General features: G+C 39.5%; 1 protein-coding gene across 2 annotated transcripts in view; it reads right to left on the bottom strand.

The window, feature by feature from the left end:
• nup93 (nucleoporin 93) overlaps positions 1-13,808 on the bottom strand; it is a 38,367-nt gene extending 24,559 nt beyond the window's left edge. For both annotated transcript variants that reach the window (XM_037766769.1, XM_037766770.1), the window contains exons 1-3: positions 13,642-13,808; positions 11,201-11,383; positions 10,250-10,367 (exon numbers count right to left, since the gene is read on the bottom strand). In XM_037766769.1, the coding sequence (XP_037622697.1) occupies positions 10,250-10,367; positions 11,201-11,379 (297 nt within the window). In that variant the 5' untranslated portion in view covers positions 11,380-11,383; positions 13,642-13,808. The remainder of the gene's footprint in view (positions 1-10,249; positions 10,368-11,200; positions 11,384-13,641) is intronic.
• Positions 13,809-15,437: the final 1,629 nt, after the last annotated feature.

Genomic DNA, 15,437 nt, shown 5'->3' with positions numbered 1-15,437 from the left:
CACAGTCTGCTGGCCAGACAGCCCAGAAGCTTTTACAGGAACACAGCCACAGAAAATGTAATAATTAGTGATAAATCAGGAAATACTCCAATGCTGTTAAATACAAATGGCGGATGTGCATCGATAAAAGCTTAACTAGGTAAAGACAAGTGCTTGCCTGTCTTTATTTGAAAATACAACTGATGGAAATTTGTCTCTAATTTTTGCTATAATGTGCAGATATGAAGAACGGAAGGCATCCGACTGCGCCTCTAAAAATACACCTTATTGTAAGCTAAGAGACAAACATGACCATATCTAAGAAAATCGATCCTTTCAAATTTCGACATTTTGTGCAAGTGTGTGTCTTCACATACGCATGTTAACATGCACGCATGTGCTCACTCTGTGTGCCGGCACACACAGTCAGGCCCTCATTCTATTAGCCTTCGGTCAAGATAGTCACACTGTCTGCGTCTGACTGCAATCTTACAGTATGTTCAGGGGAAATCAGCAAGTCTGATTTTTTTTCACCCTTTCGATCTGGCTTATTACACACTATGAAATACGGTGTAGAGATACATGGTCTCGAGGAATCTAAAAGGCTACATAAGGACACAGTCAAAGAGCAGTGAAAGGGGAAATGATGCTCTCTGTGCCAGTCATCGTGAAAGTAAAGGGAGGCTCTCTGTCCTCATTTGCCATGACACAATGAGCCGACCAGTGCCCGAGTGTGTGTGTGTGAGAAACCACACCCTTCACTTCCTGTGTAATATATAATATATACGTTAAGTACTACAGCATATATAAACATTTGTGTAGATATATTGAAACAGTGATGTTTGCCTCCAACCATTAACAATCATTTTATACAATCATCATCATGACCATGGGTTCCATACAGCCACAGACAATGTAGCACAACCAGGGAAGAGATGGGGAAAGACAGACAGGTGACAAAAAGTGTGTCAGACAAAGCACATGCCTGTCTGTGAGTGAGTGGGTGTGCATATCCATGTGTACGGGCAATACTCACTCATGCTCAGCGCCTGCCTGCCTGGCAGACAGACTGACAGATGAGAAGACAGGATGAGACAAGAAAGAGTAAAAAAATAGTTTTTCGTTTCTTTGTCTGTGCCCAGGTATCTGGGCTCTGACAGCCTGGGAGACCTGTTTCGCCCCTCTGCCTCTCCATCCCTCTGTGTTGCCGCGCCAGGGCAGCAGCCGTGGCCGCCATGCTGGGGCGTGTTCCCTGTGCCCTGTCGAGCCGGCATGGCGTTTTCGCTTGCAGCCTTTCCCCGTTTGGAAAGCAGGACAGTGACTCTTGTGCGTGAGCCGGAGTACCGAGTGAAAGTGCCACATCAAGACTCACTGGAGGTGGTTTTATTGTCGGAGGGCCGTACCAACTGAGCGCTCAGACACAGGGGGGAACCATGAGAAGGAACTATGGATTCATATAGAATATCAGTCCTACCATCAGCTGACACCCCCCTCCCTCAGTACTCCTCTTCCATCCTCTCTCTCTATCCCTCCTTCACTTCATCCCAGCATCATGGCCCTCCACCTCCTCCCTTCCTCATTTTCTTCCTTTTTTATCCATCTAAGCATCCTTCCTTTCCTCCCTCCCTTCCTCCTCCCTCCCTCAGCTCAATGCAATTATAGTAATGGATTTTTTCCCTCTCGGTTGATGGCTTCCGACATCCTGTCTTGAAATGAGGCTAATCATGCTCTTAAGGGTCATGTTTAGTTAATGAAGGGTTTGGGAGGCACATGTGGGAAAAGGAGGGGGGTGAGGGGTTGGGGGGGGGTATTCCTATATGCAGGCCTACTATTACCGCACACACAAAGCAAGCATGTTAATATACACACCTTTCCACTTTTAGTCTTGTGCACATGGCACACACAGGCACATGCCATACAGCCGCATTCATATGTGCAGGGCAGGCCAGCGCAGACGAGATGAGAGTGAACGCATCCACGTGCAGCCAAATCTACGCTAGACACACACGTTCATTCATAAGCACACAGAGAGACGCTGTATGCCAGCAATCGATCGCGACTGACACAGATACAGGCATGCAAACGCAGCACAAGGAGCCTGTGCACGACGCACACACACATTCTGTGAAGCTATGTCAGTAGTGTTCGTCTATCTCAGCAGATGCTCTAGGCTTAGCCAACTGCATCCGTTGAACGCATGCCATCACTGCTGAGGGATATGTGTGTGTGTGTGTGTAAGGGGTTGGGGAGGGCAGGAGCAGAGGAAGGGAGGGAGAGAAAGGATGTAAATGGGAAGAGGGAGGAAAAACCAAAGAGGAACGATGGTAAAGTAAAAGAGAAAAGGAGAGTAAGCAGAGGCACCAGCTGAAAGTAGTGAGGTGAGGAAGAGGAGAGAGAGAGAGAGCCCTGGCAGAGGAAGATGGAACAGTGAAAAGTGAGACGAGGACACAGAGACAGAAAAAATTGCAGCCGGTCGCCATTTTTCTACCAGCACTGCTCTCCGCCTTCTACAGTTTCATTTTTCTATCCATTTTTTCATTTGATTGCCATCCTCTTTAGCTGCTTTTTACCTCCCCGTTGCTCTTGGTTTCAGCCTCTCTATATATTTCTATCCTCCTTTGTTTACCATTGCATAAATTATTTTATGACATAGAAAAACAAATAACCCAGAATTGCTTAATACCAACCCAAAGCGATTCAACAATGACAATTACCAACACAGAACATCCGATACAAGTGCCAAACTGGCAGAGCATAGAACAAGGATTTAATTGTAAAAATGTCTAGTAAGTGGTGACAGCCGGTGGTCTGTACATCTGTACATAGATGTGTCGGGTTGGGTGTCCAGCACTGGGGTGGTTTGGTTAAGAAACATGCTTTATCTTTACATTTTCAGATTCCTGTTGGAACCTAATGTGTTTCTGCAAATTCAAATGACACCAAACCCTATGTGGCATACGGTACAAACAATAGTGACTAGGACAAGGAGGAAAAAATCATGGAGTTTACTCATCTGCTTCCTCTACATTTGAGGAGAGAAATCTGAATGGGGTGAGACATAAATGTATCCATGTTTTAACCATACAATGAGGATGAAAACCTAAATTAACAAACCAATGCATGTAGTCTAGAAACGTGGTCTGCACATAACTAGCCACTCCCACATCCACGAAGCCCTAAATCTAGGACTCTGTGTCTGTATAGCCTTCTATAGTAAGTTATATAGTAAGATCCTCTCGAATTTGTGATCAGCCATACATACAGACACATCATACAAACATCAATTCCCTCAGTACATGTGTGATCCACACAGGAATGGCAGAGGCATGCATCTGCTCAATCGTGCCAAACACACAAACATTTATAGACATACATTCCCACACACTGACGGCATGTATTTTCTTTGTGTCCTGTCTATCAACATCCACTACTCTTCTGATCCCATGACCATTTAAAACAACGATCAAGTACAGTCTATTATGTTTGTATTATTATATTATTATAGAATATACAAATAGAATTATATTTACGAAAGTTATATTTACAACTATGAAAGACAAGCTAGGCTGAATCGAAGTGATGTGTTCTTTCTATCTCTACTCAACTCCATTCAGTACCAGGGACATGCTGCACACTCTACTGAAGGAAGACATTTATTTTCATTTTCTACCATTTACATTAGGCCTATATTTCCAAACCATGTTTAACACAAAGCCTATTTAACGGCACAGGTATTTGCTTAAATGCCAGTCAGTTGGTTGGTGTATGTGTGTGCGTGTGCGTTTGTGTTTGTGTGTGTGTGTGTGTGTGTCGGTGTTGCAAGTGTTGGTTATATGTGGGGGATGCCGACGTGAAACTATGATGGGGAAATTAAATATAAATACTACTGCTAAGGCTGCAACTAACGATTATTTTCATCGAAAATTGATTAATCTGTGGATTTATTTCTCGATCAATCAATTAGTTGTTTGGGCTATAAAATGTCAGAAAAAGGTGAAAAATGTTGATCAGTGTTTCCCAAAGCCCAAGTTGACATCCTCAGATGTCTTGTTTTGTCCACAACATCAATATCAATATCAAAGATATTCAGTTTACTGTCACAGAGGAGTAAAGAAACCAGAAAATATCCACATTAAGTTTTCCCCTAAAAAATTACTCAAACTGATTAATTGATTATCAAAATAGTTGGTGATTAATTTAATAGTTGACAACTAATCAATTAATTGTTATAGCTTTAACTATTACTACTAATAATAATAATTCAATACATTAAAGCCGAAGTAGGCGAGATTGGAGCAAAGATGATTAAAAAAATATATTTTTATAAAACATTCGCTATATCCTGACAGAAGTACATGAAACACGTAATCTGAAAAAAATATCATGTGCCTCTGTGTCCTCCGGCGCTCCTAACGGCATCTGCAGGATTTCACAGACCGGCGGAAAACAACCAGTAGGAGCTGATCAGGGATCAGCCGTCCAGCGATCCGTCTATGAGAGCCGGCTGTCATTCACTCGCGAACTCCGACCAAACGGTCAAACTAGGCAGCGCTGATCAAATATGAATCAATATCATGTTACGTTAATGCCTATTTCTTGCCTCAAATGTTTTCAGAAACATCTTGTAGTGCATGGATCTCTTGAGGGAATACCAAGCACCGCTAACATGGCCGGAGCACAGCCAATAGGAACGCTCTCTCTCGGAAATGACCTGTGATTGGTCAAAGTCTCCCGTCACAGGCTGGATTTTTTAAAGCCGAAAACAGAGCCATGAGGAGGAGCAGAAGTTAGTTTTCTCTCAGAACACTTGAATTACAATATGCTGAAAGGTTATTATGGAATTTTTGCCCAATGATGCCAAAAAATTGTTGCCTACTGAAGCTTTAATGGGAAAAAGAGACAAATATCGTCTCGACATTGGCAAAGGCATCGGCTATTGACAATCGCTCTGAACATCATCGATCCCTAAAATCATTGTGCATCTGCACAACCCTATATACCTCAATATTAAAAGAGTACTGCACTGATTTAGCATTGCAATTCAATAACATTGTAGGAATAACGTGGGACAGTTTAAACCACAGACGTTGTGTCTTTGATTTCATGCTTACATCTTCCTTGTCAAAACCTGGCCCCTACATTACCCACAATACCCACAACTCGGACGCCGACAGTTCAGTCAGAGATTTATTTGTATCTAGTTACCTATGAAGTCAGATCAGTCTCAGTATTAATGAATGCACACAGGATTCACAAATGTATATTGAGAATTATATATAAATGACTCACTCCACAAAAATATTTTTTCGATTCACACAAAAATAGTTATTGTTGTATATAAATGTAAAAAAAAATCCACATATAAAAAAATAAGGTTCACAAATATATTTCTGATGCACACACAAATATTTTTTTTGTTTTAAATACATGTAATAGGAATACAGAAATTCTGTATATGTATTTAAAAATATTTGCAATTTGAATACAAACAGTTTGTATATAAATGTAACATCTTAACATGTTTTTGATGAAAATTGCAAATACTTTGTTCAAATAATTTGTGGATTTCTATTACATGTATTTAAAACAATAAATATTTATGTATATGTGGATTTTATTTACATTTATATACAACGATAACTATTTTTGTGTGCATTGAAAAAATATTTTTGTGGAGAGAATCATTTATATATAAATCACAAAATATTGTGAATCCTTCTGTGTGCTTTCATTCATTTTGAGACTGATCTGACTCCATAGTTACCTATTTTCAACTAGCATTTATCAGTAAGTTACAGTATGAGAATTTCCTTTGATATCCAACATTTACTACTAGACCAATGCCTTTATGGTGAAATGATTTTTGGAATGTGTAAGAGTCGGTTGTAAGAGTCGGTGTGTTAAGAATACTGTATTACTGTTTGTTTTTACTGAAAGTGTTGCTGTTGCCTTTTGTCGTACACGTAGTATGTCAATTTTGTATTTTGTTGCCGTCTTGTAATATCTATGTATTGTGTTGCTGTCTTGTAATATCTCAACTCCAATTAACCTCTTTTCCCCTCGGTGTACTTGATGACGTAAACTGACTGCAACTCTCCCAGAAGGATGTTAAATGGAGATTTGTATGAGGGAGAGAAGTGAGCTGCAGTGTGGCTCTGTGTTGATCAGAACAACAAAATTCACCACAAGCTTTCCCTGTTGTTTTGTTATTTCTTGCTCAACGGCCCTCCCGAGTCTGATCATTTTTTTTGTTTGGGCTCCTTGTCATTGAGCCAAACCCACCCAGTGAGATCAGAGTCACAATTAGTGAAAATTTGCTATTAGAGTAAACTGTTTGTATATCATCTCATGATGTTAATTAAAAGAGAATTCCCAAAGTATCAGCAGCCAGCTTATTAGATGACTAATCACCTGTTTTGGCCAGCTAGTCAGATACATTGAGTGAAGTAGAAACCCCTATACTTTGTAATGCAATATACTACAAATACTACCTCTGTGAAAATAATAATTTTGTATTTTGTTGACACCGTGCTGGAGAGACGTCCATTGTCATATTTGAGGACGTAGTCTGTGGTGTTGCAAGTCATTTTTTATATTTTTGTTCATCCATGTATGTACATGAGGAACATCAAATATTAGAAATACCTTTCAGTAGAATTCGGTCCAGTAAAAAGTACAGCATCACAATATTCTGACTTCAGCCAAGGTTAAAAATATTGTCAGGACAAAAGGCTCATTGTACCACTGAAAGGCAGACGAAATGGAGATGTTGGAGGCTTTGTTAAAGCCCCATTTTGCATTTAGTCTATGACCCTGTTATTATCAGAACTATATCTTGGTAGTTGTTACTGTGTTCTTGGCTGAATGAGCCACTCAGCAATTAGTTCTTCTTTTTCAGAAAGCAATGCTATTTGTTTTAATAATCATTCACATAAAATATTACTGAATATACAGGCCCCAATACAATGCTACTATTTCAACTGACTTGCATTTTATCCTGACCTCTTTCCTGCACTTTGGTTGTTCAAATGTTTTGTCTATTACACAGTCTGTAATTATTCAACTGAATGAGATATCGCACATTTCTTCTGAAATGAAACTTTGTAATGTCCGGTCTTCTTACAAACCAATAAGTGTATAAGAGCAAGAGCAGAGAGGAAGTATGTGTTTGTGTATGTGTGTGTGTGTCCCCACGTTGCCAGAAGCTAAGTGCTCTTCCAGTCAGTCAGTCAGTCGGTCAGTCAGTCAAACCCACCCAGGCTAGCATACACCCGGCTGACCAAGAAGAAATGAAAGATGAGTAAATGTAAAAGAATGGAAGATGGACAACAATAGAGGGAGAAAAAACAAAATATAGAGCGAGAAAAAGAAAGATTGAGACAAACTGGTGTTACATCTATGGCTGAACAGGTCAGAGAAAATAGAAGGGATGCAGAGAGATGAATGAACAGTTATAGACACGGCATTAAACAGGGTTAAAAAAAAAGGGATGAAGATGGAGCTTGGTGAATTACAGCATCTTCTCTAAACCAGAGGAATAGAGAGGGTAAGCTGAAGAGAAGAGAGGTTGAATGGAAAGCAGTATCAAGTTGAAGAAAAAGCAGAAGACAAGGTACAGATCCTTGTTGAATCGTTACAAGTGGCACATTGTAAAGGATTATGCATTATGCAGGGTTAACAAAATGAACACCACTAATTAGTAAATGCTTAAACCATTTCAGTAACCCATTGATTTAGAATTGCACTTCTATAACCTTGTCAGAGTCATGATTGACATTTTTAAGCATTAAAATCAATGCAGTAGAACCAGAGATATTGTCCTTGTTAAAACCTACGTTACCCACAATGCAATGAAGTGTTGGGTGTGTTATGCTAGTAGCGACTAATGAACCCTCAGGCCACCAGCCTCAAACAGAGATGAGGAGCGGGCAGAGGACTGTTAAGCTCACTTCTTTCTAACTCCACACCCACAGATTTATTTCCTTTTCAAGCTTGGAGTCTTTAGCGAAAACCGACACTCAAGGGACATCACTTGAGGCAATTCATCACACTTAGCATTTTCTCATCCACTCTACTTGGAACTGTAATGGAGTCAGGGAAGTTAAGCTTCTGTTAAAGCCAAGGGCGGTAGTGCTGGTTCAAATACATTTTTGGTAGGGCTGTCAATCGATTAAAATATTTAATCGTGATTAATCGCATGAATGTCCATAGTTAATTGTGGTTAATCGCAAATTTATCACACATCTTGTATCTGTTCAAAATGTACCTTAAAAGGGAGGTTCGTAAAGTATTTAATACTTTTATCAACATGGGAGTGTACAAATATACTTGCTTTATGCAAACATATGTATATATTTTTTATTGGAAATCAATTAACACTAAACAATGACAGATATTGTCCAGAAACCCTCCCAGGTACTGTGTTTAGCATAATAAATATGCTCAAACCATAACATGGCAAACTCAAGGGCAACAGGCAACAACAGCTGTCAGTGTGTCAGTGTGCTGACTTGACTATAACTTGCCCAAAAATTCATGTGATTATCATAAAAAGGGCATGTCTGTAAAGGGGAGACTTGTGGGTACCCATAGACCTCATTTTCAGGTCAAGGGACACATTTGAAAATGACCATGACAGTTTTTCCTCGCCAAAATTTGGTGAAAAGTTTGGAGCTTTATTTAACCTCCTTCTCGGCAAGCTAGTATGAAATGGTTGGTTTCATGTGATACCTGTATCTTCACTCTAGTTTTAAAATGGAGCCCGCTACAACCTCCAAAAGAACGATCGCGTTAATGAATTAAAGAAATTATTGGTGTTAAAAACGAATTTGCATTAACGTGTTATTAACGTGTTATTATCGTGTTAACTTTGACAGCCCTAATTTTTTGTTATATTTGTTGAAATTCTCATTACATCCCAACAGCAATCAATAAATCAAATGCTTTGACAAAAAAAAGAAAAGAAAATCTTGTATCTGTGGCTGTCGCAGGGCTGTAATAAACCAGTCCAATAATTTCATTCGGCCCGATTAAATGGCCTCTCTGCCTGTCTACCTACACGGACACTGTCCGTGCACTGGCTTAACAGCTGTGAGTACTAACAATAGCCATGTTTGTTGTCTACATTCTTTATAATAATTTTTGGGGAGTGGCTCTCGAGGGAGGCCTGAACAGACAGGCTGCAGGCTGCAGGGTTGCCGACTTTCTCTCTAGATTTAGGGACTTTTGGAGCTAGTGCCGCCAGCTACTTTCATTGGAAAAGAGTTGGCAACACTGGGCTGGGTTTTTCGGTTGGATCATTTTTAAAATCTAGTATACCATTGCTAGTTTCTCAGCATTACCGACCTGACCTTTAATGCTAACACTTCCACTCGTGCTTCACAGTTAAAGCTGCCCACCAGCCAAACATTGTAAACCTTTTTTTAGTTTCCGACATACAACTCCATGCCCTTCTTACGCCTGACTAAACATGACAAAGTACAAACTAACTACAAATGTGACAAGAGTTTGTTCCGACACAGTTCAGGTGTGTTTCTCTGACACTGGCTCAACACAATCACAGCGGAGCCTTCCGAGCCATGTATTATGTGTCATGTATAACATTTGTACTAAAGGGAACAAAAGTGGACAAAAAGCTTTTTTATATTCGGTGCAACTCTACAGGAACAGTTCAGTGTGAACCTTGAATTCTGTGTGAGACTTACTCCTGTTACTGTCTCCACATAGTAACTTCAAGACAGGTGTAAAAAAAAAAAAAAAAGAAGAAAAAAAGCAAGGGAAGGCTCATCAGTACAGCTTCCATGCAATAACCCGTCTCAACCGTTCACAAAAACAAAGCCCGTTGGTCAGACTGCAAGCCTATCTCTCCATGGGAACAATAATCTCACTGAGGTGCCTGTGTATATGTACATCTGTTACCCCTTGAACCTCCACCCCTGCCAGCACCTAGTGACAAATTTCAAACTTAAAGACATTTTTCAGACCTGAACACATTTTGCAGACAGATTTGATCATCTGTAGCTAATTAACGTTTCCTTCCATACCTTGGCCCAAAAACACATTTTATTTCCTGGTTATCTGGTTAATGCAATCTCTCTGCAAGCCAATATTTGAACTGTATACTCAGCCAAAGATGGTTTCTTAGAGGAAAACCCTTCATCTTTATTGTTATGATATCTGAAACAATATACATTCTTTCTCTAGTGAAACAATCTGTGTAAGTGCCATAAGACTGCAAAGCTGGACTCGTGGCCTAATAGGTCATTCATACCTGTATGTCAGTGTCTTTGACTGGCTCCAGGGGCTCAAAAGTGGTTGCTGCACTTAGACTTTCCAACCTCTGAGAAATGTGGAAGATGTCTAAACCTCTGGAACCAAGGAGGATTGACCTGAGAGTAAGACAGAGAGGGGCAGAGAATTAATGACTGAAATGGAAGGACTAAACTGAGAGCAAGACTGACAATGAACTGTAGTTTTGCTCGACAACTAGAGGCACAAGAGGCTTTGCTGGTACCAATGTATTACCCCCTTGGCTAGAGATCATGTCAGCTCCAAACAAATTACACAGGGTTTGTTTTTGTTGAGACATTCTGAGGAAAATAAACAGATTATAAAATAAATGGTATTAATAAAAGATTGAACCTGTTAAACATGACTCAATGAAACTTCATCTTACATACTGTATTTCTTAGAACAATAAACCTGTATTGTGCAGATGTGCCAAAGGGGATCAGTGAAAATTATTTTTAAGGACTGCTGCACTTTACATTTCATCAACGATTTGGCAGTTAGTTATACTAAGTACTATATTATCCATGGTCACTTTAAGATTCTAAATATTATATTTTAAATGTCAAAATCTAAATCTTCAGTATGGAAGCTAGGACAACTATGGAAAGGTATTACAAATATATGGATTTCCAGGGTTAGAAGAAGGTTATTCAATCAGGAAAACAACATATCATGTGGCTTTTAATGTCACCGCCAGATAAAAAAACTGAATTTTAAACATATAACTATTATTACCAGAATAAAAAGGGCACATAACAGCAGCAGGTGAGAAGTAATGTAAAATGTCAGACAACTGTTTATCTTACAGAAGCAGATGGATTTGTATTATGATCTGTTATGGTTTTGTGAACACTATACAGGAACATACCGGAACAACAGAGATTTTCTGACTGCGCGGCATAACCCTGTGTGCATGGGACACATTACTTACGCTTTGACGTCGGCAGCATCTTGCGAGGTGCGAGTCAGGGTGCGGGATCGAAGCCTCTCCCCCGCCTGCTGGATCTCCTGGAGGTTCCTCTCAACATGCGGCAGCTCTGACACTGCTTCTGTTTCGGCAGCTAGCTGCTCTGCCTGCTGCAGCAGCTCCCCGAAACCCTCTGCATCCATACCTCTAGAGAAAGAGAAGAAGAGTGTGTGAGTAAATACAAAGACAGTATATTTGGATTGCAACTGAATATAGCTACAGTACAATGTGTTAAGTCTGTAACTAGTTAGACAGCGACACAGCTTTTCTTTCTTGTTTAAATTCTGTGCTCCAGCCCGTTTAATTTGACATGAAACAATGACTATGAGTTAAAATAACAACTTCAAGCTTCGATTTGAGCATTCATACCCATACTGGGTGAACAATGTTTATGGATACAACAACAAAGTTAAAGGATTTGGATGAATACAGAATTAAACAGACCAATTTTGTCTGCTTATATAGATGCAACAACACAAGGACCCCTAACATTCAGAAAAGTGGTAAGTGCAATGTTAGTGACTAGATCACCTGACCTCAATTCAACAGAAGAAACAAGGCATAAATTAAAATGGCTGCTGTACAGGCCTGGCAGAGCATCACCAGGGAGTATACAAAGCGTCCGCTGATGTTTGTGGGTTGTAGACTTCAAGGAGTCACTGACTGAAGAATTAAGCAGGAAGGATTTACTAATAGTAAACAACTTCATATTTAACTAAAATGTAAGAACGTTACTTTAACCATTGTCTTAGCTACACGCAGGAGTACAGAGCAAACAACAAAAAAACGTGTCAGCGAGTCACCCGAGAATATTTTTATTTGACAGATGAAGCAATATTTTGATGATGACCTGTACATAAATGGTACTCGGCCACTTTGCTTTAAAAAAAACATACGACACCTTGCCTTATGTGGAATAAATATTGTTGCACTCATAAAATGCCTGAACTGTCTGCCTCAAGTGTTCATTTCTATGTGTACTATATATTCTGGATAACACAGCCAGCACTGAACTGGTTTCCTGTTAACAGAAAGATGTACACACTGGTTATGGAGAGACGTATATCTGATAGTCTTTGTGTAATTCAATGAGACGAAATTGCAGGACACTGTTTAAATTGAGACTACAGAAATAGAAAATGTACATGGACACATCAGAAACAAAACTGATTCGCTTAGGATTACTTTATCACAGGAAACATTGATTAACCCATGTTAGTTTTTGCTGCTCTATATACAGTAGCTGACCTCCACCCCTCACAGAGTCTCTACTGTGTTTCATTTCACCGCTTGACATAGACTGTAACGTTATGTAAAGATGCATATAGCTAATTCACAGTTTGTACGGCATGTGGTTAAAGTGGCAGTAAGCCGAATGTTTTTGGCACCATTTTTGCATTTCCGAAAGAAAATTAGACTTCTGCACCTCATCATGGCTCTGTTTTCAGGCTTTAAAAACTCTACCCCATGACGGGAGACTTTGGATAATCACAGGTCATTTCAGAGAGAGAGCGTTCCTATTGGCTGTTCATTCAACGGAGGCCCCTGTCAATTGCCTGTGAATTCTGATCAAACTGTCAAATAAAGCTGCGCTGATCAAATATTAACAAATATTCTGTTACTGTACAGAATATTGATTCATATTCGATCAGCGCTGCCTAGTTTGACTGTTTGATCGGAGTTTGCGAGTGATTGACAGCTGCTCAGAGACGGCAAGGCTCCAGAACAGCTCTGATTGGTTGTTTTCCTCCAGTCTGTGAAATCCTACAGATGCCATTAGGAGCACCGGAGGACACAGAGGAACAATTTTTTTTACCCATCTCATGCACTGCTGACAGGATATAGTGACCGTTTTATAAAAAATGACTTGTTTTAATCATATTTGCTCCAATGTCGCCTACTGCTGCTTTAAGTCTATACAGTCTATGACTTGACCCCTGCCATAAATCTTCACATTAAAAGCAACAAGTATATAGTACATGCCAAACAAACTAACGTGTATCCTAGACACACACAGGTACCATGACATCTTTTGACAGCTGACATAAATAGGATGACACCTGCAGCAGCAGCGCGCGCATGGAGCACCGTGGTTGTCATGGTTAGTTTAGCGTTAGCACAATGCTAACACATGGGCTAGCTAGTTTACACACTCACCTTACTTAAACATACAGTCTGAAAGGCAGTTTCAAATTGTTGATAAGAGCAAATTAGATGCGTGTTTAGACTATTGTCATGTCCAGCCTAGCTTTGTTAGTATGCTACACTAGTTAGCTTTATGGCTAAATGAATGAAGCTAGCAGAGTTAGCTAGCAGGCTAAATGCTAATGGCTAACGGTCTCTCTCATTAAAGTGTTAATAGTTGATAGTTCACCAGACAGACTGCAGGCAGACAGACTTCATACCTGCTGTGTGGGACTGACGTTAGTATGGTCCCGTCTGTAGTCCTCGGGTGAATGTGTTTACAGTTATTACCTCTTGTTCAGTGTTGCTCAGCAGTAGCAACGTTACAGCATCAGCATGAGAGGTTATGATTATATGCCCGGCACTTCTGGAGTCGATGCTGATTGGACGATGACTTCTGTAGTCGATGCTGATTGGACGATGACTTCTTGAGTCGATGCTGATTGGACGATGACTTCTTGAGTCGATGCTGATTGGACGATGACTTCTGTAGTCGATACTGATTGGACGGTGACCCGGACCGACCCGGATGTTCTTCTTCTTCTGAGGTTCATTGCTGCATTACCGCCACCAGCTGGTGTGGAGTGTGGTTCAGACTGGCTAGTACAGGGGTCAGCAACCTTTACTATCAAAAGAGCCATTTTAGGCAAAAGGAAAAAAAAAAAAATCTGTCTGGAGCCGCAAAACATTGAGCATTGTGATGAAGGTAACATAGTTTATAGTTTAAGCATATAATATATAAGTCTAATGCAGTGAGGGCCAAAGAGCAAATGTACTACGGAGTATTAGGGCCACATTGAGGGAAAAAACATCTGAGATTTACAGAATAAAGTCAGAATATTCCGAGAAAAAAGTCAGAAGTGTACGAGAAAAAAAGTCGTAATATTACAAGAAAAAAGTCAGAAGTTTACGATAAAAAAGTCGTAATATTACGAGGATAAAGTCATAGGTTTACGAGAAAAAAAGTTATAATATTACGAGAACAAAGTCATAACTTTACAATAAAAAAAGTTGTTATATTACGAGAATAAAGTCATAACTTTACGAGAAAAAAAGTCGTAATATTACGAGAATAAAGTCATAACATAAGAAAAAAAGTCGTAATATCAGTAAAGTAATAACTTTACTTGAAAAAAGAAATTGTCACATAAAATTACTACTTTATAATATTATGACTTTATTCTCTAAATCTCTGATTTATTTTTTTTCCTCAATGTGGCCCTAATACTCCGTCGTACCGTCGTACTATAGACCTACAACAATGATGAATAGAAATGAAAATGTAAACAAAAAACAGTTATTCATTTCTATTTCTATAAATCCACAGGGAGCCACTGGATAGGGGCTGAATAGCCGCAGGTTGCTGACCCCAGGGCTAGTTTGTACAATATTCATATAAATAAGTAAGTAAGTAAGTAGTAAGCAAGTAAGTAAGTAAGTAAGTAAGTAAATAAATGAATAAATAAATAAATAATAACCGTGCCGGATGTCACACTTGCTTGCCTTCTTCAAGATGTGACAAACCGCGCTGCTCTGTCAGTTGGGCAGGAGGACTTTGACAAACAGTCCAACAGCAAACTGTGACTATACAAAACAGAATCAACACAAACCTAAAAATCATGTCTGCCAACAGAAATAGGCACATGACAACTTTAATTTTTGTGGTTTCATTTCAAGACTCCAAAACATGTAGCCTAATAGGTTGTGAATGGGAGAAAGAGGTTTTTAATGTCAGGTTTTGGACCTGTTTTTTGTACATTGAAAGCCTAATATGATACATTTCTTTTGTTAGGAAATAACACTTGATTTTCCTCGGGATCAATAAAGTTGCTATCTATCTATCTATCTATCTATCTATCTATCTAACAATGCTACTTTTCTGGATTGTGACTTTAATGATTACAGCTTGACTAAAAGCACATGACTATTATTTACTCAATGCCCATAGGAGCAACATAATTCCTCCATTCTCTATGCCTGCACAATATGCATGGGGCTGAAGGCCTGAAAAACACCC

The sequence above is a fragment of the Sebastes umbrosus genome, chromosome 4, assembly GCF_015220745.1.
Source record: "Sebastes umbrosus isolate fSebUmb1 chromosome 4, fSebUmb1.pri, whole genome shotgun sequence".
Classification (NCBI taxonomy): Eukaryota; Metazoa; Chordata; class Actinopteri; order Perciformes; family Sebastidae; genus Sebastes; species Sebastes umbrosus.
Note: the sequence above shows the minus strand (reverse complement) of the source record. Positions and strands in the feature narration are given on the sequence as shown.